Source organism: Melopsittacus undulatus, chromosome 6 (genome assembly GCF_012275295.1).
Source record: "Melopsittacus undulatus isolate bMelUnd1 chromosome 6, bMelUnd1.mat.Z, whole genome shotgun sequence".
NCBI classification, from domain to species: Eukaryota; Metazoa; Chordata; class Aves; order Psittaciformes; family Psittaculidae; genus Melopsittacus; species Melopsittacus undulatus.
Genome location: NC_047532.1, coordinates 54,589,013 through 54,611,636, shown reverse-complemented (window position 1 = coordinate 54,611,636; position 22,624 = coordinate 54,589,013). Strand labels below are relative to the sequence as shown.

The following is a 22,624-nucleotide window of genomic DNA, read 5'->3' as shown; positions in this document are numbered from 1 at the left end:
AACAACAGCATGTTTGTGAGGTGAATTTCAAATATGCTTGGGTATCAGCATGGTTTAGCAGCACCCCTGAACCACAAAATCTGGTGGGTTGCTATTTAACAACCTAGTTTATGCACCAGATGTCACTGATAGGCTGAGATCAGTTTTTAACTAGGGATGGAGGAAGAGAGTTCAAAAATTAACTAGCTACTTCCTGCCAGTATCCATCACCAAGCCCTGCCAGGAATGAAACAGCTATTATTCACTGCTTATGCAGCTCATATCAAAGTTAGCCCTCAAACTCAAGATATTAAAGAGTCCATGCTACATAGTAATTTGGGACACCACCTGCCTTCAGAAAATGTAAGCAGGATGCTTAAGCAAATAAAGCAACCCATGAATCAGAAACTTCCACAGCTTGGTTTGAACAGAAGAGCTCAAAGCAGCCAAGGATTTGCATGAATGCCACTGCACCCTTTCCTCCCACCCCCCTGAGGCTGTGCCCTCAGCAGTGCCTGGAGGGAGGCTGAGGAGGGAAAGTTGAGCATGGCTCAAGCACCACCTTGCAGTACAAGCAACTGAAAGAAGCAGAGCAGAGCGGTACCCCTCTGAAGCTGGAGGTTTCTCAAGGAGTCCAAAACTCCATGATTAAATGAGGCAGCCTCGGGCTTCGTATGTGTGTTCATTGGCACTGGTTTCTCAGGACCATAAACCCCCACTGAAGCCATCTACCTCCTTCATTACTCTTTGCACTGCAGATGCTGACTCAGCAAGGCCCCAGGAAGCTTTGGGCTGAGGATAACCTTGTGGGAAGAAGCTTTCAAATCCACTCTTTAGCAAAGCCTGGTCCATAATTCCCTTCCTTTCAGTATTTTCCAGACCAAGAACAGCTTTAATCAAATACCTTTGCTGTTCTTTACAGTTTAAGTACCTCAATTTGCCCAGTTTATTTTGTCCCAGTACAGCCACCAGCTACATAATATGGCTTGCAACATTACCTCCCTTCATATATTCACCCTTACATTGCCTTTTCTTTCTCAAAATGAAACTTTGTTAAACCACCACAAATAAATTCAGAGAACCAGAAAGACACTCTTTTCCTTTAAGTGTTTTCCATTGACAACACACAAGTATTTTTCATGACTTCTGTTTTTAAGAGTTCAGTAACCATGGCAGTCTACAAAAGCCCACTTTCAGTTTTTCATTATTTATGCACTTCTTGCACAAACATGCACAGAAATTCAGAAGCAGCTCCCAACCAATGGAAGCTAACGCCTCATTGAGCCGCAAGCTCCCTGCTTGCATGGCGTTCTCCTGGCAGGTGAATGCCAGCTCCACAGCTCAGCCAGCCAAGGGCTTCCAGCACTGCTCTGTTGACACACCTTTTCTTACCACTCAGCATTGTCACCACTGACCCCAGCCCTTATTTCCTGCCACTCCCTCCCTGCTGCAATGACATTCCCAGCAAAAGATGTAAATAACACAGCCTGGTGTACAAAAAGAGTGACTAATTCTTTACATTTCCACTCATACAGTGATCTCCTAACAGGCAACAGCACTGACAAGCCCTTCCTGCAACACTGTTTAGTAGACATTTTTCTGTGGAAAGGTATTCCTAATCATATCTTAGAGCAATTAGAAACCCAAATTATTTTTCCCTTTCTCCTCCCAGTGACTGGATTGCTATACCCTTGAAGTAAAGCCAAGCCAGCCACCACGCAGCAAGAGAGGTAAAGCCAGGGAGGGTGGAAACAGAAAGGGATGAAGGACCCCAGCAGAAGGCCCCAGAGGACACAACTTCAGCTAAAACTGCTGGGATTAAGGAGGATGGCCCTGCAAATGAGGACTTGGGCAGAAATTAATGGGTCATAAAAAGATGGAACTAAACAGATAAGCTAGACAGACTGACTTTTAAATGGGGTAGAACATCCCAGTGATCAAGACAAGTGGCAACTTTGGATGTCAATATACTGTCCCCATAAGTACTCAGTGGTTTTCAGGCAGGGTTAAATGAAGACATAATAGGGGACAAAGCACCTTCACCCCCCCACATGATAAGAGTGAGGTCCTAATATCAGGTAAACAGGGTAACTGTAAACTTGTCATATTTTATTGCTATATTTTATTGCCTTGGTATTGCAGAATAACACATTGACTCCCATGAGAGCACTACAATAGTCTTTATGACTTAAGAAACTGTAAAATGTTAATACTAAAATCAGTAGGATCTCTCAGCTAAAAAACACACTTCCAGTTTATTAAAAACTAAAACCCTGTGATTTTCTAACACTCACATAATTCAAAGGAATAATCCTTCTCCAGCACTTCACTAAGCTAGCAAACAAAAACGAGTGGTGTAGGTTGAAGTTACTCTTTGATCTGGTAAATAAACCCACAGTGAATTCAGGTTCAATTACCATATTTAAATTTATGACATCTACAGTGCTGTAACAAGTTGGTGACAAATGCAGTTTCATATAGAAAACATGTATTAACATGCACAAGCTACAAAAAAGAAAAATCAATTGGTTCTATACAGATGTATTAAAACATACTTTGGCAGTTTAATACAACCTTTTATACATATTTGTCAATGCATTTGATTGCAGTTCTAGTTACTACAAGAAATCTATTACAAAGAAATTTCTAGTTTGGTATACTGAAAAGTAAAATTTGCTTTCTGATATTTGTATGTGTGTGTACTTACATGCATATTCACAAATGCAGTTGTTGTTACTGCCGAAATTTCATTTGCATGCAAAATACCTCTGGTGCAAATTACCAATAACATAAGGGAGCCCATGAAATGTTAAAGACTTCAAAGGATGAGAGAAAAAGTATTTGCATTTTGGGCCTGATCCAAAGCACATTAAAGTCAAGGGGAGTCTTTCCATTGGCCGCAACAGATGTTCTGACTTGAGGAAGTTTTGATGCAAGCTATTGACATAAGAGTAGGCCAGCAAGACCACAAAATCCACTTTCTGAAAAAACAAAAAGTTAACTTTGCTGAATGCTGATTTACTGCTTTTCGTCATAGCAGTTGTCTCTCAGCTTCTCCTAGGACAGTCTTTGCTGCTTCTCTCACTGCCTGCAATTCATGTTCTTGTTCAATACCACACATTCACTACAGTTTTTACACCAACAAATTCTTCTGGCTGATGGCTTTTAAGTTCTTTTTCACTCTGCAGATACTTAACTTTGTAATAGTGTTACTTAATTTGAAAGTGACTTATGAGACAAGAACCTATGCAGGACAACACAAAAGCTTCCAAAAGCATGTTCTGATAGATTGCTACCTATAAAGCGTACAGATATCAACTGCTTTCAGTCTTTGAAAAACTGCTAGTGGTTCTCATAACAGATGTCAACTGTTAGCTGCTCTCATATATTTGCTGAAGCAATATTAAGCTGAGCATTCTCAGTCTCTGTCCTTTTCCATCAATATTTTAGTGCAATTTTTCATCTGGCCTAAACAAAATAATACCTTCCTCACCAAGATGAAAAAAAAATCTATTCACATAAAGAATAGGAAGCACAACATGGTAAAAGCAAACAAGTGATTGGGCTTGCAACAGTGCAGGTACCAAGGAGAGGAAAAACAAGTTTATTTAAATAAGCTTGAATAATTTATTCTTTTTGCAAAGGAACATTTTTCCTGGCATGACCCAAAAAGAAATGAGCTAGTAAAAGGAGCATTTTTCTAGCACAAGCATCATTAACAAATGCCATACCTATTCTATATGTGTCACCAGTAAGCAAAAATCAAACCCACTGCAATGGGGGGAGAACATACTAGGACACATTGTACATTTTTCTTCCTCTCTATACTTCAAAGTCATAAGCACTCCTCATATTTCACGGTAAAAGGTTTTATTTCTTGGTTCCCGCAGCTCAGGTAATGATATCGTAACTCAGAGGCAGTACAAGGCTCGCTATAGCTCTGACCTCGTAAACAATTTTAATATCCCTTCTCCGCATCCCAGGAGATACAGGACTGCACCTGAGCAGCCAATATCTCCTCAGTAGGTACTTGTTTATTCAGCTTGTAAGTGAGCACATGCATTGCACATTAAAACCAACCTGGATGCAAAGAGAAGGTTTCTGACTACATGAAGGAGGCCATCTTTCAACGAGCCGAGGTAAATTTGCCAAATATCCAAGTTGTGTGGGAGGGAATGTGAAATTGAGCCAAAACACAGCACAGACTCACAAAGCAAAGCACACAGCACCGCATCTGTTACACACATCTATGCTGGGCTTCTTGAAGTGTTTGAGACAGCGTATTTTTTTGGAGTGATGAGAGCAGGGATGATACTGCTGCAAACAGGGGCAGAGAAAGAACCCAGACAGGAGCAGCATTTCTGCTCACCTTTCCAGGCAGAGCTCCTTGGGCTCCACAGCACCCCTGCCATACCATATCGTGACCACAGGCTCGGAAAAGGAGGGGACACCAAGGTCAGTAAAATGATGCTACCAACCTCGTACTGCAGAATCACAATCCTTTGGAAAAACCAGGGCCCGTTCAGTAGCACTCTGGGTCTGCATTAGGCTGGAACAAACTGGTAGAGGGGTATCCGAGACACAGGAAGAAGGTTCTGATTATCTGAAACTAGCTGGTTAGTTAACTGGAAAACTGAAATGCAGAGCAAGACCTCTTCAACTGAGAAAGTCTCTCTTGGGGAAACACAAACAAGTGTCTATTTCTAGGTCAGAACTTGAGAGCTACCTTTCAGCTGTAAGATGATGGTGATCCCACAGCAACTGTGCAAGAGCATTTACCACAGGAGATGAGGCTGGAGGCAATCCCAGTTAGTCTATTCCCCTATCCCACAGGAGGATAACCTGTACTCCCACAGGAGGATACCATGGCTAAGTGTCCAACTAACTTACTGTGAAAATCCTCCAATGCAGAGATTGCCCCACATCCCTGGGCAATCTGCACTGACAGTACAGCTCTTTGTGATTGTGATTCATTTTCCCCACACACTCCTTGTGTCCAGCCTAACCTTCTCTCTTTGCAATTTAAGACAATTATTTGCTGCCTTGTAACCAGCTCCATCTTCACAGCCAACTTCTACACACCTCTGGTTAGAGAGAAAAAGGTGAGAGATTTTTCAAGATATCTTAATCTCTAAGGATATCCAAACTTTGAGTTCCTTAAAGTGAGCTGGACAGTAAGTGCTAACATAGGCAGAAGGGATGCCTCAGTCTCTTAAGCCTACATGAGGGCTACAAATCCATCAGTCAAGGTCTGGACTAGTTAAAAAGACACCACATAGCATCTCAATTATTTCCTTCTGGAATAAGGCCAAAAATAAACTAGTTGATGTGAACAGACAAAATAGAATCCACTACTCTGAAAAACCTCTTCAAGAAACAAATAGCAAAGTGCTCTCCAAGAAAATTTATCTCCTCTTATCATGTGTACTTATTTGCTATTGAAGGTCTGCTTGCAAGATTCATGGTGCTGAGCTCAGGGCAATAAACAATTTATTCTGAGAAATCACATACAGATGATAAAGATATAGGAATTACAAGCTAATACACGAAGAAGAAGCAGGTCAGATCAGCACTGGGCCATCCTGGTAGTATCTCTATAGAGCATCTGTAATGCTTAATAAAATTAATTTTATATCAGGGTTCTGTTTCTTCAGGTTTTCACTAAAAACAAAGACAACTAAAAAACAAACCAACAACAAAAAGGTATGTGGAAAAGGACAGGGCTTATTCTCCAACAAAAGTTGCAAGGTCTGATTTTCTGTTTGTGTGGCCCAACTCATCCATAGCCTCACAACCATGGCAGATTCTGTACAGAGAAGTTGTCACTTAGGGCAGTGGCACCAAACAGGTCCAAGTCTCAGTACTGTGGAAGAAGCTCCTCAGAAACACGAATAGCCTTTTCCTGGTATCTGCCAACACTATGTCGAGGGAAAGGAGGAGCCTTCATCTTTTTATGACGAAAAAGTGCTAAATAAGCTGCCACAACACCACATTTCCATATTTTCTTCAGATTTTTTTTATAATGGGCAAATTCTGCCCTCCACTATACTTCAACACCCCCTAATTGAATTTTAAGACCAAATAAAGTTCTTGTACTCAGACAGGCAACTTTTTTTCTTTGCCCAACTCACAAATCCCTGTGACACAATACTTCTAACATATTACAAATTTCTTAAGAGTTATTCCTTCCAAACAACTATCTTCCTTGTTATTTAGCCGGGCTGAAGGGCAGTTAACCATCATTTATGACAGAGGCGCAGAGACAAGTGAATAGCAATTACTCAGCATTTGTTAAAACAACGGCCTCACCTTTAATAATTGCACAGTCACATTTCTTTGTGCAGGGTCAAGCAGAACCCTGGAAGGGAGACTTGCTGATTGACACAAATATGTTTGTATTTCAAAGGGCAAACTACAAAGTCAAATAAAAGGCAGTGTTTGCACAAGAGTTAACTTAGCCATTTGGCATTCTCAAAGAGCTCAAGAATCCCACGGAAAAATGTCTCTCCTTCACTCTGCTACAGTACATCTTTAACCCAAACCTTAATACAGCTGTACAGAGAGGTCAGAATACCATGGCCCTTGCAGAGGGCTAGCTAAATGCACAACCATAAGAAGGAAGAGTTTTAGTGACCTTTAAAGCAGCAGAGCAATATGGTGGGCAAACCTCCTTCCTCCCAGTATCCCCACAGTGAGCTGGGTGGCTGATGAAAACTAAGTGCAAGTTAGAACTAAAGGGATCCCCTGCATGGACATACAACCAATGTCCAACCAAGGAGGAAAGAGAGAAGACCTACTCTGTCACACTTTGACGCCCCAGTTCCAGTTTGCCGTGAATTAAAAGGACCAGCTCTGCACAGTCACTGTTCCAGTGCAACCTAACAGGAAGGAGATGTGACAATAAGGCCACGTACTGCTCTTGGGACTGTACCATTCCTGTTAAGATATAGGCAGTTCCCTGCAGTGCTGCATCAGACCCATGGTGCAGCTCCTTCAGCTCCCACCAGAGTCAGTGGTGCTCCTTTGCAATGGACAAGGGCTCCTGCCCCTCTGTGGACCCCTCTTTAGCAATCTGTTGCCATGCTTCTTTCTACTACCGCTCAATGCTCTACAGCAAGTGACTGTAGGTTGATTTTGTTCTCCTTTCTCTCACAAATTAAAGTTCTCTGGCTATCCCAAAGCTATAAATGGGTGCTTTCACAGTGCCCACAAGCCTTTGAGCTCACTTTCCCAAGCTATTGGGTGTGTTGAATTCAAGGCTACCAAGTACATTAATTTGGGGTACATTAAAACTGGATACTGAGCACACGTCTTCAAAGAGCCACAAAGAACTTGAAGGTGAATCAACTAAATGGATAAAGGATCTGCACATGGGTTGATGCAGCCAAAAAGGATGGAAATAGTTTTGCGGGCGATTAGCAACACACCTTAAGTTATACACCCTGACTTCATCTCTTTATGTGGGGATGAAAGTTGAAAGAAATCAACTAAAAAGGCCTTTGAACCTCAAAGCATTTCAAAACTGTACATTATCAGCTGTGTTTGCATGCATTCATGTGTACCCAGCAGCCACTGAACTGGTGTGTCCCACTTGAAGTATTGGGTCCAGTATTTTAATCTGTGGATTTTCAGTAGTACAAATTTGGGTCAGCCTGACACAACTGTGTGAGGGATTAGCACAGGAGGACAGTTTCTAATGTGCTATTGGAATGACTTTAGCAACAAACTGCAAAAAGGTTCTTCCACATTAAGTGTAACTATTGCTACTCTGAGATTAAATATTACCTGGAAATTACTCTCATTAACTGCAGAGTCCTTGATTAATGAGCAGGTGGTATGTGTATAGGGACCTGGTCCTGATTTCAGCTGTCGTATTAGCTTTACCCTGGACACTTCTGATCACCACAAAAATAAATGAGGAAATCCAAGAACTAATTATGAGTGCACAAAATGTGTCAACCTAATAACTGTGTTATGGTACTTCAGAGATTAAGAGGAGGTTGGCAGATGCACAACATGCAAACATCGAAGCCACTAAAAAGAAACAGCAACAGAATTCATCTATCGTCTAGCATCTCTGGTGTGAAGACCACAGGAAACCTCTCCAGAAATAGTCCCTATTTCAGAATTACTCCAGTGCAATTTTGACAACTGCAACATTTTGTTCATTGTTTTAACACCAATGGGCACAGGAGTAACCTTCAGTGCTCATCCCCCTCCCAGGGCACAGACCTTGAGCACTGCCCAAAGGCCCCAAGGAACCCCTTGTCAAAGCACAGGAGTTCAGCACTCAGCAAGCCCAGGCCACAGGAGAGCATCACACCTGGAGCTCCTGAAGGGTGCCACCACAGGCTTGAAGGTACATAGGCTTGGACTGCAGACCATGCACTTGGGAAACCAGAACCACCTATTTTGGTTTGTCAGCAAATAGTTGTGTCTCAGCATCTCCTGCTATGCTTACCCAGCAGCCACTGCCCCCAGGCATTTCTACGAAACTGTAGGGACTACCCACACAGGCTCTTTTTTAATGTGTGTTTACTTGTCTCTTGAAAAAGCCCAAAGAAGCCTATTATACACACCAGCTAAGCACAAAACTGAACACCCCAGCATCTGAAGAGGAGTTCAGGCAACTTGTGCCCTACAATTGATCTCCTATTTCTCCCTATGCTTTCCTTCTAATCCTCTATGTAATTACATGAGTTGCCTGATCTTCCCCAAGCTATCAATTCCCCCAAATCCATTTTCAAGTTGCTATCCTTGAAAGAGTCTGGGCACTGGATCAAGCCTTCTCAGCTTGATGCAACCCATGCTGCTATTGATGCCTCCCCTGAAACACACTGGGTGCAGCTGGCTAGACCCTAAGCAAGGGTTGCCCTGGCCGAGCCCAGGAGGAGGACAGGCAAAGAGAAGGTATTGATCTGGTCCTTTTAACATGCTAATTTGCCTAGTGGCTGCTTCACTCATTGCCAAGCTGGACACTTCAAAAGGAAACTGTTTTCAAAGCAGCAGTGTGTTTTTCAACTGCAGAAAACACTTAAAACTGAAAACAAATTAATTCAAGTTCACAGAAGTGCTGGTTGGTATCCTTCAGCTCCCCAGACAGAAATGGTCCCCAGACAGAAATGTTTGATGTATGGAGACAGACTTGTTAATTAATGCTATTAAAATGTGGCCTGGCAAAATGTCCCCGAGATTTAAAATAAGAAACATTTACTCCCTTTAAGTACACACTTTAATATAAAGATACCCTGTATTAGTATAAAAAAATTCAGCCATAATCTCTTGAAGTGTTCCCCTGACTTCCCTCACCACCGCTTCTCAGTTAAATCTGTAATTTAATTTCTATAAAGTAGCATCAACACTAGAGAATATTTTGGCCTTTCTTAGCATTGATAATGGGGAAAATAAAGGCCATTGTTCAATCTCTTCAGACCACTGAAAATGCACAGCAAAGACCAGACAAAGCCCTTGGTGTGACAGAGAAATTACTAACATCTTTTGGAAAGCAGCAGCATTATTGACTTATTGCCTTTACTACCAACACAGGGTCTGCAATCACGGGCTAAATACAATGTGAGGAATGGATACAATGACAGGATTTAACTAATGGCTGGTGGAAGTACTAGAATATATTACATACAGAAGATTTCCAGACAGAGCACAAACCAGCCGAGTGTTTAGCATCCCTGTTTGTGTCTCACATCATGCTTCTAGAGACAGTTTATGAAAAGCGGAAGCATTCTCCAAGCTAAGGGAGATAATGAGTTGCAACTCTGACCCACAGCATATCACCCTGTTTTCAAAGATTAAAGAGCTGAAAACTTGAATTTCCCTTCAAGTATACAACTATTTCCAAGGCTAAAGTCAGCCTTGGTTAGCAAGCAAGAGCAGCCAACCCCAAATGAAGGGAGAGCCTCAGCCACCAAGCCCAGCTTGCTTTGCTGGACCCCAGCCATGACCCCTTAGTCCAATCCCCAGCTGCACCTGCAGCATCAGCCATCCCCCTCCATGCTCACCTACCCCCCACAGCAGGAGGGAATTTGGGATGCTGCTGACCTCTAACCCTGGGCCACAAGGGACAAAAAGCCCATCAGAAGCTGTGGAAGAGTGTAGGCAAAGGGGGGGAGCTAATTATCAACCTGACATTGGCTCTGGAGCAGACAGCATCACTGGAGCAAACTTAGTCACAGGAGCAAGGCATGAAGAGATAACACCAGAAAATATGAACAAAATGGAACTTGTTTCCTTGCCACTAAATTGTTAGCTTTATGGGACTTCATGCTGAACGGTATGAAAAAAAAAATCCAATTTGCTTTGAAGCGCATTAGTCTAACATCCTAATTATTGTTTACATTGCCATTTGCCTTCTATTAAGAATTGAATAATTACTCAGCACTCCATAGTTTAAAAATACAAGCAAACAGGATTATCTGGGTAATTAAGACTCTGTACTGCAGCTTTGTACTGTGGCTGTATGAAGTATTCCCATATAAAAAGCAGAAGCAATAGCTACCGATTGCCTTAGTTCAGATGATGCTTTAAGGAGTTCCAGCATGCAAGGTGGGTAACTCATTAGAGAAGGGTGACCAATACCTCCTGACAAGCATGGAGGGGGGAGAAGCTATTCTCAGATCTAGGACACTAGCATGAGTCTTTGGTCTTTTCCCAGTCACACAGAATAACAGAATCAAACATAGAATAGTTACGGTTGGAAAGGACCTTAAGTTCACATCAAGTTCCAACCCCCCTGCCGTGGGCAGGGACACCACACACTAAACCATGTCACCCACAACTCCATCCAGTCTGGCCTTGAACACTGCCACAAATGGAGCATTCACAACTTCCTTGTGTGTGCCTCTAGGAAAGTCACCTGGTCTTCCTCCCTTGGTTCTCCAGCCACTTCAGCACAGAAGAACATCTCTCTTCCTGTTCAAGAGTCCCACCTTGGAACAGCCTGCCAGAGCTGCAGCCCTTCTGCAGCCTGTATGGTGCTGCACCATGCTGCCAGTAAATAGGAGACCTGTTTCTGAGCACTCCTCATTCAGTGTGTTTGTATAGATGAACTCTGTTTTAGAGATTCCTTTAGCAAGATTTAAACCCATCCATCTAAGAAAATGTAGACCAGCAAACTGAGTTTTCTCTAGACATCCATAACTAAATGTGCCAAAGCAAATACCAATTGTCCAGGATAGCTTTTTCCCTTCTTTTCCCCCTCCCCAGGCCTTAATAGCCCATCCATATTGTATTTTAAACAGCAGGACAACCCCTTCTGAGTGACTGTTAGGACAAAGCAAAGTTCTTACACATCCCTTTGTTGGTTTAGAGAGCTATTCCTCCATTTAATTACGCCACCAGGTTTCACACTGCGAAGTTTACTACCCCTATGAAATTACCTTTAAGTTAAACACTAATTGGACATCCAACAAAAACAAACCTCTCTCACAACCTTTTTTTTTCCTTCTGGTTTCTCATAGGATGTAGCCCCAACACGATCAGGGTCCCAATGTCATACCACTGATTTACAGAGACACAAAATGAAAAACAGTACTTAAAAGAAATATAGTACGTTCATGCAGCATGTGTTCTAACTTATATCAATAAACCTTTCAACAAATCCATTCTGAACAAGCCTGTGTTTTGGGAGCATTTAATGAGCCTCAGCTTTATTCCAAGCCAAAGGCAATTTTAAGTAAAGTTGAAATAAAGAAAAGTTAAAAAGAAAGCCACTAAAACCAAAAATAAAATAAAATATGGGTTCTTGTGTAATGGTGATGCTTAAGAAAGCAGAACTTTTCTCACAGATTATTTTCTTTCATTAAATAAAGACAGCAGTTCATTTGTGCATGTTTACTCAATTGCTACCAGCCTCTTTCCCCCTCCGCACAAAAGTAAAACCATGAACCAAGTCCACTTCTGGCCAGACCAGCAACATGCAGGTCACACCAGCAAGGCTGAGCAGGTCCTTGACTCAACACACAGAAAATGTTGTAAAATGTCATGCTTTTTCATGCACACGTGTGGGTGTACACTCATAACACAGGGGAGGTCCCAGTTCCTGAAACAGGTCATCCCACCACTGGAGGATGTAACTACAGGAGGGCTTCACGGTGACTGGTGAACATCTGTAGACGACACCCAAGGGCCTGCAGCCCCACCAGGCACAAGAAATGGCACTCCCTGCACCTCCAGCCATCGCTTCACAAAAGCGGTCAGGGTTTCAGAGCATAGCACTTTCACACACACCAGCTTGAAGTGAGCAAGCAGGGTGCAGAGACATGGAAAAGAGTGACAATCATAGTCAAGAGCAGACCTTGAGACATGAGGAGCCCACTGTGCAGATATTACACTATCTCTTAAAGAGATCAAAAATATCAAAACAGAATCCCTTTGCATAAAATCCAAATCTCTGAGCTCTGCATAAAAAGAAGGAGATTTTGGCTGGCATTTCCAAAGGAAGCTCTTATCTCCTTTGTGAAATGGGGAAATGGGTGTGCTACTTTGCATGCTGGTTTATACAAAAGATGTAAATGAGGAATATGCTGCATGCAAAAGGCAAAGCAGCCGACAGCTGCCAATCCCCATTCACAGGGAGAAAGCACTTCCTTAGTCTCCAGCAGGAAGAAGAGAAGGGAACCAACATTTCTGCTTCCCAGGGAGGTGAAGCAGGTTCTGAATATTCATAAAATGGCCATTTAGTCATGGGAGTGTTAATTGTGTCTGATTCACAAAACTGTGTGACCTCACCTGCTCCTTGCAACATATCAAAAGGATGCAGCATCATAGAATGAAACCAGATAAGATATTTATCTCACAAGTTCGGGGGGGCTTTTTGATGCAGTCTCAAGAGACTGAAGTGTACTGCTGAGCATTTCTTTAATGGCTTCTCACAAGTGCAATAAAGACCAAGCTCAGTGGAGTATATTATTAGACAGATAATAGCCCTCATCCAGCCAGGATGTAAATACTGAAGTCAACACACACAAGATGAGTTGTCTGGAAAGTTTTGGTTTGCCCCCTTAAACCAAAACAAAGCAACCAAACAAACTACACACAAAAAACAGAAGGTGATCTATATGCCCCATAAAAGTCCACCCAGACGTGCCTTGAAATTCATACCACCATAGCAGCTCATCTGGCTTCGATTCCAAGGACTGTGCATTTTAGTAGTAACATGCAGAATAAGGACCAGATATTGCTCCCCTGTGCATCAGCAGAAATTGTCAGGAACTCAGAAGGAAGCAATCCCAGCCTTTCTCCAAGGGATACATGAAGGGACAATTGCTCAACAACTGTAGCTTGACTTCCAAGGGGCCCAGGGAGGAGAAAAGCAATACAAAGCCTGCAGTAACATTTAAATTGAGATTTTGAAACACACCAGGTGGTACAAAAATCACAGAGGGAGCAACCCTTGGAAGATCTATTGAGCTACATGAGAACATAACATAACTAATCAAATCACTCCTTCAGCAGAGAAGAGAACCAACTAAATTTGGTTCAGACAGACTGTGTTTCAGTATCGCTCCCATGCTCTCCCTGGTAGCTTCCGTCTTCTCAGCTCCCTTTAAAACATAACATGTTGAGTCTGTGCATTTTTTTCCCCTGCCAAAAATAATCAACCTGAAAAAAAATCCTTCTGAAATCTCAATTCTGCACTGTCTTAGTCACCCTTCTGATTACCCTTTTGTGCATCCAGACTGTTCATCAGTGTTATGCTGATGAAAAAGTCGTCTCCGACTAAAACGGGAAAGTACATACAAATTACTTCATTTCCCCACCCTTACGAAACCCACCAGTCAAAATTCTTATCACAGAAAGAAAAAAAAAACCCGAAACTATATAATTACACTGTACCCTTCTGATGTACACTGAACTGCTGCTCTCAGTGATCACAGCCACTCTTCAAAGCCTCTGAGATAAAAAGAATTTTATCATTCAAATTATTACTTCTTAGGGATGCTCTTATCAAAGTTTGAAGAAAAATTCTAAAAACAGCAGTGATATGAAACCAGGACTGAGCCATATTTTAAATGACACTGGATTTTCTGCCAATTAGTCAATTCACAACTCAAAAACGCAAGTGTAGATGAAGACAAAGCTGTTGGCTCTCATAACCTTTACAATATCACAGTAAAAATCTCAACTGTCTCACATATTTATACTAAATGGCAGGTCTAAAATTGAGATTTGTAATTTCACAGCATCAAAATCATCACAGATGGCTACAGTCTATTGCTTCTTTAATCTGTCTTCCTTCCTGCTTGTTTTCCCCCCTCCTCCTCCGAGTTTAAAAGATATGTGTTTTATCATAAGGAAATCATAGCTAAATCCAAACCACATTATGTCAATATGTAACAAAACAATTTACATAACAATGATGCATAAAAGAGAAGTTTAAAATTACTTCATGTCTCAACTTTGCCCTAAAGCACCAATTACCTTAGCCTTGAGATGTGCCACTAGTTGGGGAAGGAAAATATTTCGCATTTATACTCTCCTAAAATGATAGCTGTTGACACAGGAAATTTGGGGAAGAATAAATAGCAACAGAAAAAAAAGGCAATAGCAAGTTCTTGGATTTTTAACATCAAGTACACAGCTACAAGTTCAGCTATGAGGGAAGAATCGGTGCTCACCTAATAATTCTACAGATTGGGACCAATCTCTCCTGTGACACACCTGTGGAGCTTCCCAAATAAATATAGATTAAATACTTGGCTCCTTTCCCTTCCTGCCCTGAGCTTTTGCATACACACACACATGCACGCATGCTCAGCAAGACAATCATTATCAATAAAGTCAGCTGGAAAAAAATAGCAGTCAAAGGAAGGAGATTTTTGTCATCATATTCCAGCACCTCCATACCACCAACTTGATTTTTTACAAACCCTGTTCAAGGTCAGAGCATCATTAGCTCCCACTGCAGGAATCACTTTAGATGTGAAGGGGCTTCTCATTATGCTTCCCACACACATCAGAAATTAAGCAAAAGCCGCTCAAGTAAAATGTAGTATTTAAGAATCAGAAGATTGAGTGAACTTGAAGCAGCTTTCAGGGTAACACAAGTGCCAGCTGGTCCATCCCAGCGCTGTGCAGCAAGGGCAAGCCCCAGGAGAGGGCAGGAGTCTGACATCTCCTATGGATCTCGCAACAACTGCAAAGCCCCAATCCACCGGCCTGAAGTATTTCTGCCCACTGAGCTTTTGTCAAACATTTAAGATCTTAATCAATCCAAACTCTGACCCTAGGATCACAAGGGAAGATGGATGAGGAAACGGACAACCTCTGACCTTCCCTTGTATTTGTCCTGCCACAGTCAACCTACCGAAAAACAATTGAGGTGGAACCTGCTCACCAGCCCCAGTCCCAGCCCGCCACCCTCTTGCAGCCTTTTCCAAATTCAAAGTCTCTCCCCCCATCCTCAATCCTCTGTACCAAAACCACAGGAATCCTCCTCACTTCATCCTCCTCCTCCCCTCCAGAAACCTGCCAGAGCAGAACATTTGCTGAAGTATGAAGTTGAGTGGGGAAAGAAAAGGGGAAGGCTCATTCAGCAGTGTCAAAGGCCAAACTGCTTTAGTGGCCCTGCTGGAAACCAGAGAGCAAGCTGCATAGTTCTGGTAAACTTCATGAATTCATGAAGAGGAGCTTCTCTCAAAACTGTTCTGGCTGGAGAATGGCAAATGTGAGAAAAGGAAACCACAAATAACCGCTGATGAAATGTGTTTAGTGCTTTCAAATTACACATTGGCTCAGATCCTCTCAAAATGACTAGTATAAGCCAGCGTCACTCTGGAAAGCCCAAGCAACAGAACATTTCTATCTCCTTTGTAAATATTGTATCACCTGATCTTCATCTTACTTAGAAAACACGAGAATTAGGTTTCCTAGGCCCAAGCCTCCTTGCAGCTGAGAGCTGGTAGGTGAGCTGACATCCACCCCCAAGGGCTAGTTCAACACCACAAAATAAGTTAACAAAAAGCATTCCACTATGACCATTGCCCACCTGCAAAAAACCTGAGGAGATTTCCCCTTGTTAGGCAATTAGCTCATCATGTCTGGGCCACTGACAGCAAAAAGTTATAGATCTGTGTCAGTCGGAGTGACCCAGTACTGACCTGGTAGGCTTCTTGGAGAGGGAGGAATAATCTCCATACAATAAACCAAGATGCTCCCCACTACTCCAGTTCAGGCTATAAAGTTAATTTCCAGGCAAACCTTGTTGACATCAAGAATGTAAGAGCATCTCCCCAGTCACTAACAGCTCCCCCCAGCACCACCCAGTCACTACCACAGCCACAGGTTCACAAGCTTAACAACACACACATTAAGTGTCCATGTCATGGGATTCAAAAACACACCCCAGGGTAATTTAGCCCAGACTATGCCCTGCCAACATGCTCATCTTTGAGCAATCTCTACAGCCCATGGTAATTTTGTTGCCAATATGGCACATTTCGGCTTTTGCCATACAGCAAAAAAGAAACACAAATTAAGGCTGAACTTCATAGTTAACACTTCTGTCCTGCCAAAGCTTAATTTCAATGCATAATAATGAGTTTCATACCAACTGTAAATTATCACTTAAAAGAAATCAAGTAGTACATTCAAAAGACACTGTCCCCTTAGGAGCCTAGCACAAAAGCCAGCAGTTACTTGGCTCTGCTATCTTGCTTTCCATCTCAAGATGGACAGAAAATGACCTAGTGAAAAATACACCAAGATGATATGAAGCAAAATCTGGCTCCAAAGAATTTTCCAAAGACATGCTTCCAAATCCACTAAGGAGTTGAGCACCTTCAGTTCAGCACCCAGAAAAATTAAGCCCACTGACCTGTGCAAGAATCCATTTAAATTTGATCTAGGTTTATGCTTACATGAGCAAGAGTTTAGAAGCTGAAGCTAAAGATATTTTATTTATAAACTTCCTCCTCTCCTTCCCTAGCCTTTTACAGCTTCTTTTTCCAGAAAGGGGAGGTGAAAAGAACATAGGTATTGAGGGTTTTTTTTTCTTTTTTAGGATAATCTGCCTTTTATACGGACTTTAATCCCTAATTCTGCAGCACACAGGATGGTGTGTGTAGGAGGGTGGGGTGGAGACTTTTAGCATTTCTAAGAGTATCCTAGCACCTCTATTATTAAGCTGACAATAGAGACTCTCTGAGAAATGAAAATATTTAACAAAGGCAGCAGTGTCAAATATCAAAGGGTATTTAGTGCTAAAAAATTTGCAACAAGTAAAACACCAAAGACTTCCCCTTCCCAAAGTGGGAAAGTAATCCAACTAAAACTCCTGTTTCCCCTCCCTCCCCCCACTGGTTCTTACCCCACTGCATTATCCAAATGAGTGTTTGCCAGAATTCCCTATGCTTAACAAAGTTCACTTCAGATAAAACTTGAGAGATTTGTCTTTTTTAAACAATGGTAGCTCGACTGCTGTGCTCTGCAGCCATTCAAATTTTGGTGACTATTGTGAGCCAGATCAAATTTAGGTGCCTGCTAGAAAATGTGTTTTGCCTTCTGCCTGTTATGGCAGTACCATTTGTTTTGCATTATATAATTCCTAGCCCTCCACCTGGAGCCATTGGGCTTCTTCATTAAACTTCTCTGTCCCACTACATCCCACAGGGGCTGCTAATTACTGGCTTTACTCCATTTACTCTCATCTCCAATTCAATTATGCATTCAACTAAGCCTTAATGAAGAGTACAGTATGGCTCATCTTACCTTGGCATTCACCGTTACTTTCTTCATAGCCAGCATTGCACAGACAGTTGCCAATGGGCACCAGCCATTCGCCATCTGCCCCACAGTACATTTTTGGCACATCCTTCTCTTCCGAGTTGTTGACACAGGAGCCACGAACCTCCACCAGAGAGGATGTATCAGCCCCAGTAATGGTGTCTGGAAACTGCGCCAGGTTTCGAACTGTCAGTGGACACTTCTTATAGAAGACACGAACAGACACCAAAGCGATGCAGGCACCCACATCCTGAAAAGCCAAGTAAAACCCTTTCTTGCTGAGTGGTCCAACATCCCGTATCTCTGTATTCAGCTTCATGATCCTGTCACCAATGTCCACTTGGGTGAAGCTCTCATCAGCAGCGATGGTGTCAATCTTGGCAAACTGGTTCTCTCGAATGAAACGCTCCTTATCATTGTTTGATTCATAGTAATAAAGGTTGAATGTTTCTTTGCAAGTTCCCATGACACCTGGCAGGCTGTTGCAGTCTCTTAGCGTGAACTTGATTTCAATATATACCCTTTGAGCCCCCTCACGGGGAATCCAATCAGTTCGTAACCAATTATTCTGACTGGACTCCATCACATTGCAGACTTGATAGGTGCGAATCGGAGTGTTCTTCTCATCCATAATGCTCACTTCCTCCCACTGCAAAAAGGAAAAGGGAAAGAATAATACATCAATATTAAAAGGAGCAACATAGCTTCACAGCAAACAGAATCTGTACTTCCACAACTAAGGCAGAAACCATATTTTTTCTGTTGCAGGAAAACAAACAAGCAAACAAACCCAGCAGATCAAGTCATAGCCAGTAGACAGTAACTACTTGGACATTAAAAGAAGAACCTTTTCAGGAGAAACAAGCTCCAAATCAATCAACACCTAGAGGAGCAAGCATGTGTTTTAAAGGCCTTTTGAACCAATCCAGGAGTGTTCTACTAACCAACTATGTTTACCTGCACTGCAGTTTTGTCCATAGGACCCTTACCTAAGTAAGGACTATGGCACTTTACAGAATCAACAGCAGTTGAGGTAGGTAATGTGTGGACCTTGCAGGCAATGGCTTCAAATCAAGCCCAGGCACCTTCGTAAGTGTCAAACTAAAGGGCAATGTAATTAGGAAACAACAATACAGGCACTCCAAAGAAGGTATCAGAAGAAGAGATCTGACCCTAATTCAATAGTTCAGCATAATAAACTTAGAAAAGGAAAGCACACATAACCAACAGTTTAAAAAAAAAAAATGTTTCAAGGATTATCATAGAAGAAAGTTTATCACAGAGCTCTCCTGGTAGAGAGAGAAGAGGAAGGGGCACTGGGGAGAGATGTCTTCCCAGCACAGCACTTGAGTAGCAGAAAAAAATCCTTCTTAAAAAATATGTATATAAATAGATAACAATACACTGTCTGGGTTTGCAGGCACTAAAGTGAACCATACAAAATTATCCTTGGAAAGCAGCAGTAACTTTAAAGAGTCTCCCCAGAAGTGATTTTCACAACTACTGAAGCCATGACTTCGATAAACAGAAGTCTTCTTAACATTAAGGGGCTTCTTGTATAATATCCTGTATTCTTCTCACAAGGATTGCTCTTATGCAAGTGATTTTTACTTTAAAAGATTCCAGCTTAGCTGAATCCGTTTATAGAATGACAGCAGTTAGCACCATGAGTCACTAGGAGCAGAAAGAATAATATTTTATTTGCTGCCTAGAGATAACTGCAAATTAAAATGAAGGGGGGCAGAATCAATACCCAGCATGTCACTCCTTTAAACAGAAAAGGAAAAAATAAACTTTTAAATATCATCTATCAGTGCAAGTGTAACAAGGTGTTAGTAAGACAAAAGTGTTTAATTTACATCTGCCACAAAGCTGGTTTACTGTTACAATATTGTCTTTGTGATCCATCACTTTCCATTCTGCTTATCTTCAGACTGTCTACACTACCTATATTGTGTGTGGTACAAGAGAAAGGAAGAAGCAGAGGGAAATAATACTTGTTGATGGAATTTCCTTTAGTGTATTTACACAATGGAAGATGCTGCTAGAAGATTCAATAAAGAGACCACTGAGGTCAATGGACAGACTACAGCTAAAATCAAGTTTCAGATCAGGTTCTCAAAAAACTCCTGTCTCTTAACAAAAATATAAATATATAGGGCTAGATTTCTTATTTCATGAGCACACATATGTGTCTTACTGCCAGAGACAAAAGTAACTACAGCCCCATGTTTCCAGCCACTGCAAAACATTTGTAACTCTAAATATATGGACAAAGCTGCAACTTTTTGTTTTCAAGTTGAAATTAGCTTTTGTAATTCAAGTTTCCTCACAGTTAAATGATGGAAAATAAAACATTCTGGCACAAAACCTACTTTTTAACTGTGAAATGCAAGAATAAATCATTAATTACATTTATAATGCAATTCATTAATTCCTCCAGGGCTACTATATCTTTGGTTACTGCTAATCACCCTTAAATGATTACATTTATCTCCAGCCCTTCCTATCCACACAATCCTCTCACCTCAGAAACTGTGTGGTGTAGATCTAGAACAATGCCTTTTTTTATGGACAAAAAGGTACACATGGTTGAAGAAAAATCAGCACCGAAAGACAGAATCTTCCCAGGAACATAAAGGAGTTCATTTCTGCTGCTTGAAATAAATCTGCAGCATATGAAGTTCGAATAAATGCTTTCCAAGCACTGTATCTCAGAGACAGACCATGTACTCTTAAATTTTTCACTACAGGCTTAAAAATAGAACACACATATGTAGGTTTAGTGAAACGAGTCACGTCCACAATAAGAGCACACATTTCCTTCTCAAGCTCACATGGTGCTTTCAGAGAAAACATAGGGGAATCCAACAGCCATTAATAATACACAGTTGTCCTCTGATCATCAATTCTACTATCAACTTCTTAAAACTTTTATTTTAGGTCCCGTTTTAACACAGAGTGTAGATATCTCTTCGAGAGCTGTATGAAAGACCCGGTCTCATTATCTGACCTTTCCAGGGTACAGGCTTAACAAGGAAGCCCGACTCTCACTGAGATAGAGCTGTACCTTCCCACACTGTCAAAGGATGAGGGCAATTGCCTGCAATCAGCAGTAAATGTGCACCGTGGGCGATGCTAGAGGCCTGCCAATCACCTCCCCACTCTTTGAAAAACCGAGAAAAACGAGCCTCGGTGACAGCACAGTGTGCTCAGGCGGAGCACAAGCCAGGACTGTAGTCAAGTTCACTCAGAGCAACAATGGGGGAGCAAAACAATCCCCCATTCTCCCATGTTATGGTTATTCAGAGCTTATGCATAATGCATCACCAGCCGATGCAACGTTGGATTCCTTCCACTCACTTCTGTTTCCTTAGCTCTGCTTCTGCTAATTACAAGTGGGAATGCACACAAAACAGTAAATTTGTAGGTTCTGTGAAGAATCCACTGCTTTGTTGTGAGCAGGTCCTGATCTTTCAACACTTTCTTTCATTTTTCAGTCAGTTTGACTTAATTCTCCTTAAGATACAAAGACATTTTACTAATTCAATATTTAAAGGATTTGAGATGGGCTTCTTTATATTAATATTTAGTGTGCATTTCTGGCATTTTTCTGAAATTGTTCACTTGAAGAAAAAGCCTAATTTGCTATTAAAAAGTAAAAATAAAAAAAAAAAAAACATGATATCCCACAAAGTACAGTCTCCACCAGACCCCACTAACTCCAGTGTTCTCAGGAGCTTCCCCACAGAGGTCACAGGCACCCTAGAGGATGAGGGTGCAGCAAGGTGCCCATCCACTAACACAAAACTAAATCAGTAGATATACCTGGCCTGCAGCCCACTAGATAAAAGGGCTCTAAACTCCCTGGATGGATATGTGAATCCCAATGTCATAGCATCGCTAACAGGCAGTGGACTGAAGTAGTCTTCTCTTACAGTTATCTATTTGGAAAAGTACATAAAAAGGAGCTCCAAGGAGCCATCATCAAGCACTGGGTGTTTCAGTTTATCTGGTCAGAAACTGAAACATAAAATATTTACAATTTAAAACAGGACAACTGTCCCATCACACTAAAAGGTCTCTCTTGATCCCTACTCCTTCATCCAGAAATAGAACAGCAATTGCCCTGAACATCTCCCAGCCAAGACAGACTATAGATATAATAATTACAGTCAAGAATGCCAGTTCAATCACCAGATCACATTTCTTGTTGGTATTTCAGTTTTAAATAGGCAGCTAAGCCCATGCCTCAACCAATCTCCTAATTCTGAAACCTCTTCTCTGCCCTTTTGGTTTCCACTTCTTCCATGACAGAACTATCCAAAGGGAGTATAGAGTTTCTTCAACAAAGAGTAATTCATTGGGTAAGACAGGGAAGAAATTTGACCTTCTCGCCACAATCAACAATAATCGAGCCATTAGGACTCTCTGAAAGTTACTAATCACCCCCTTTACCCTTTTGATCAGATAGCGATTTAAAACTTACCCCTCCTTCCAGAGGACTTGCTATCCACCCCAGCTCTCCCTGAACTGATCTGGAATCCAGCAAGGTAACTGCAGAAAGGTACAAATAAAACAGATTAAATTTCATATGCCAAAAAGGCAATATTAAAACAAACCGTTTACCTGAGCGTTTCCATATGTGTGGAGCACGATCGCATCCACCTTCAGCTTGAAAAGAAATGTTATTTCCGATTGCGCTAATACCTCATACACTTTGAAACTCTCTCTGCTTTCGAGCTGAGGAATAGCACATCCATTTCTCTGCGGGATAAAGCCGCTCACAGGGCGCGGGGTGAGCGGTGAATCCCCCCGGACACCAAAGAGCGCTCCTGCCCAGCGGGCGAAGCGGACGCCGTATTGGCCAGCTGGGACCGCACCGCTCCCTCCGCGCCTGCAACCG

General features: G+C 41.8%; 1 protein-coding gene across 1 annotated transcript in view; it reads right to left on the bottom strand.

Annotated features, from left to right (window-relative positions):
- Nucleotides 1-22,624, bottom strand: part of EPHA4 (EPH receptor A4) — a 109,469-nt gene that overhangs the window by 86,183 nt on the left and 662 nt on the right. Inside the window, exons 2-3 of the mRNA XM_034064380.1 lie at nt 22,208-22,275; nt 17,704-18,367 (exon numbers count right to left, since the gene is read on the bottom strand). Of these exons, the coding sequence (XP_033920271.1) occupies nt 17,704-18,367; nt 22,208-22,275 (732 nt within the window). The remainder of the gene's footprint in view (nt 1-17,703; nt 18,368-22,207; nt 22,276-22,624) is intronic.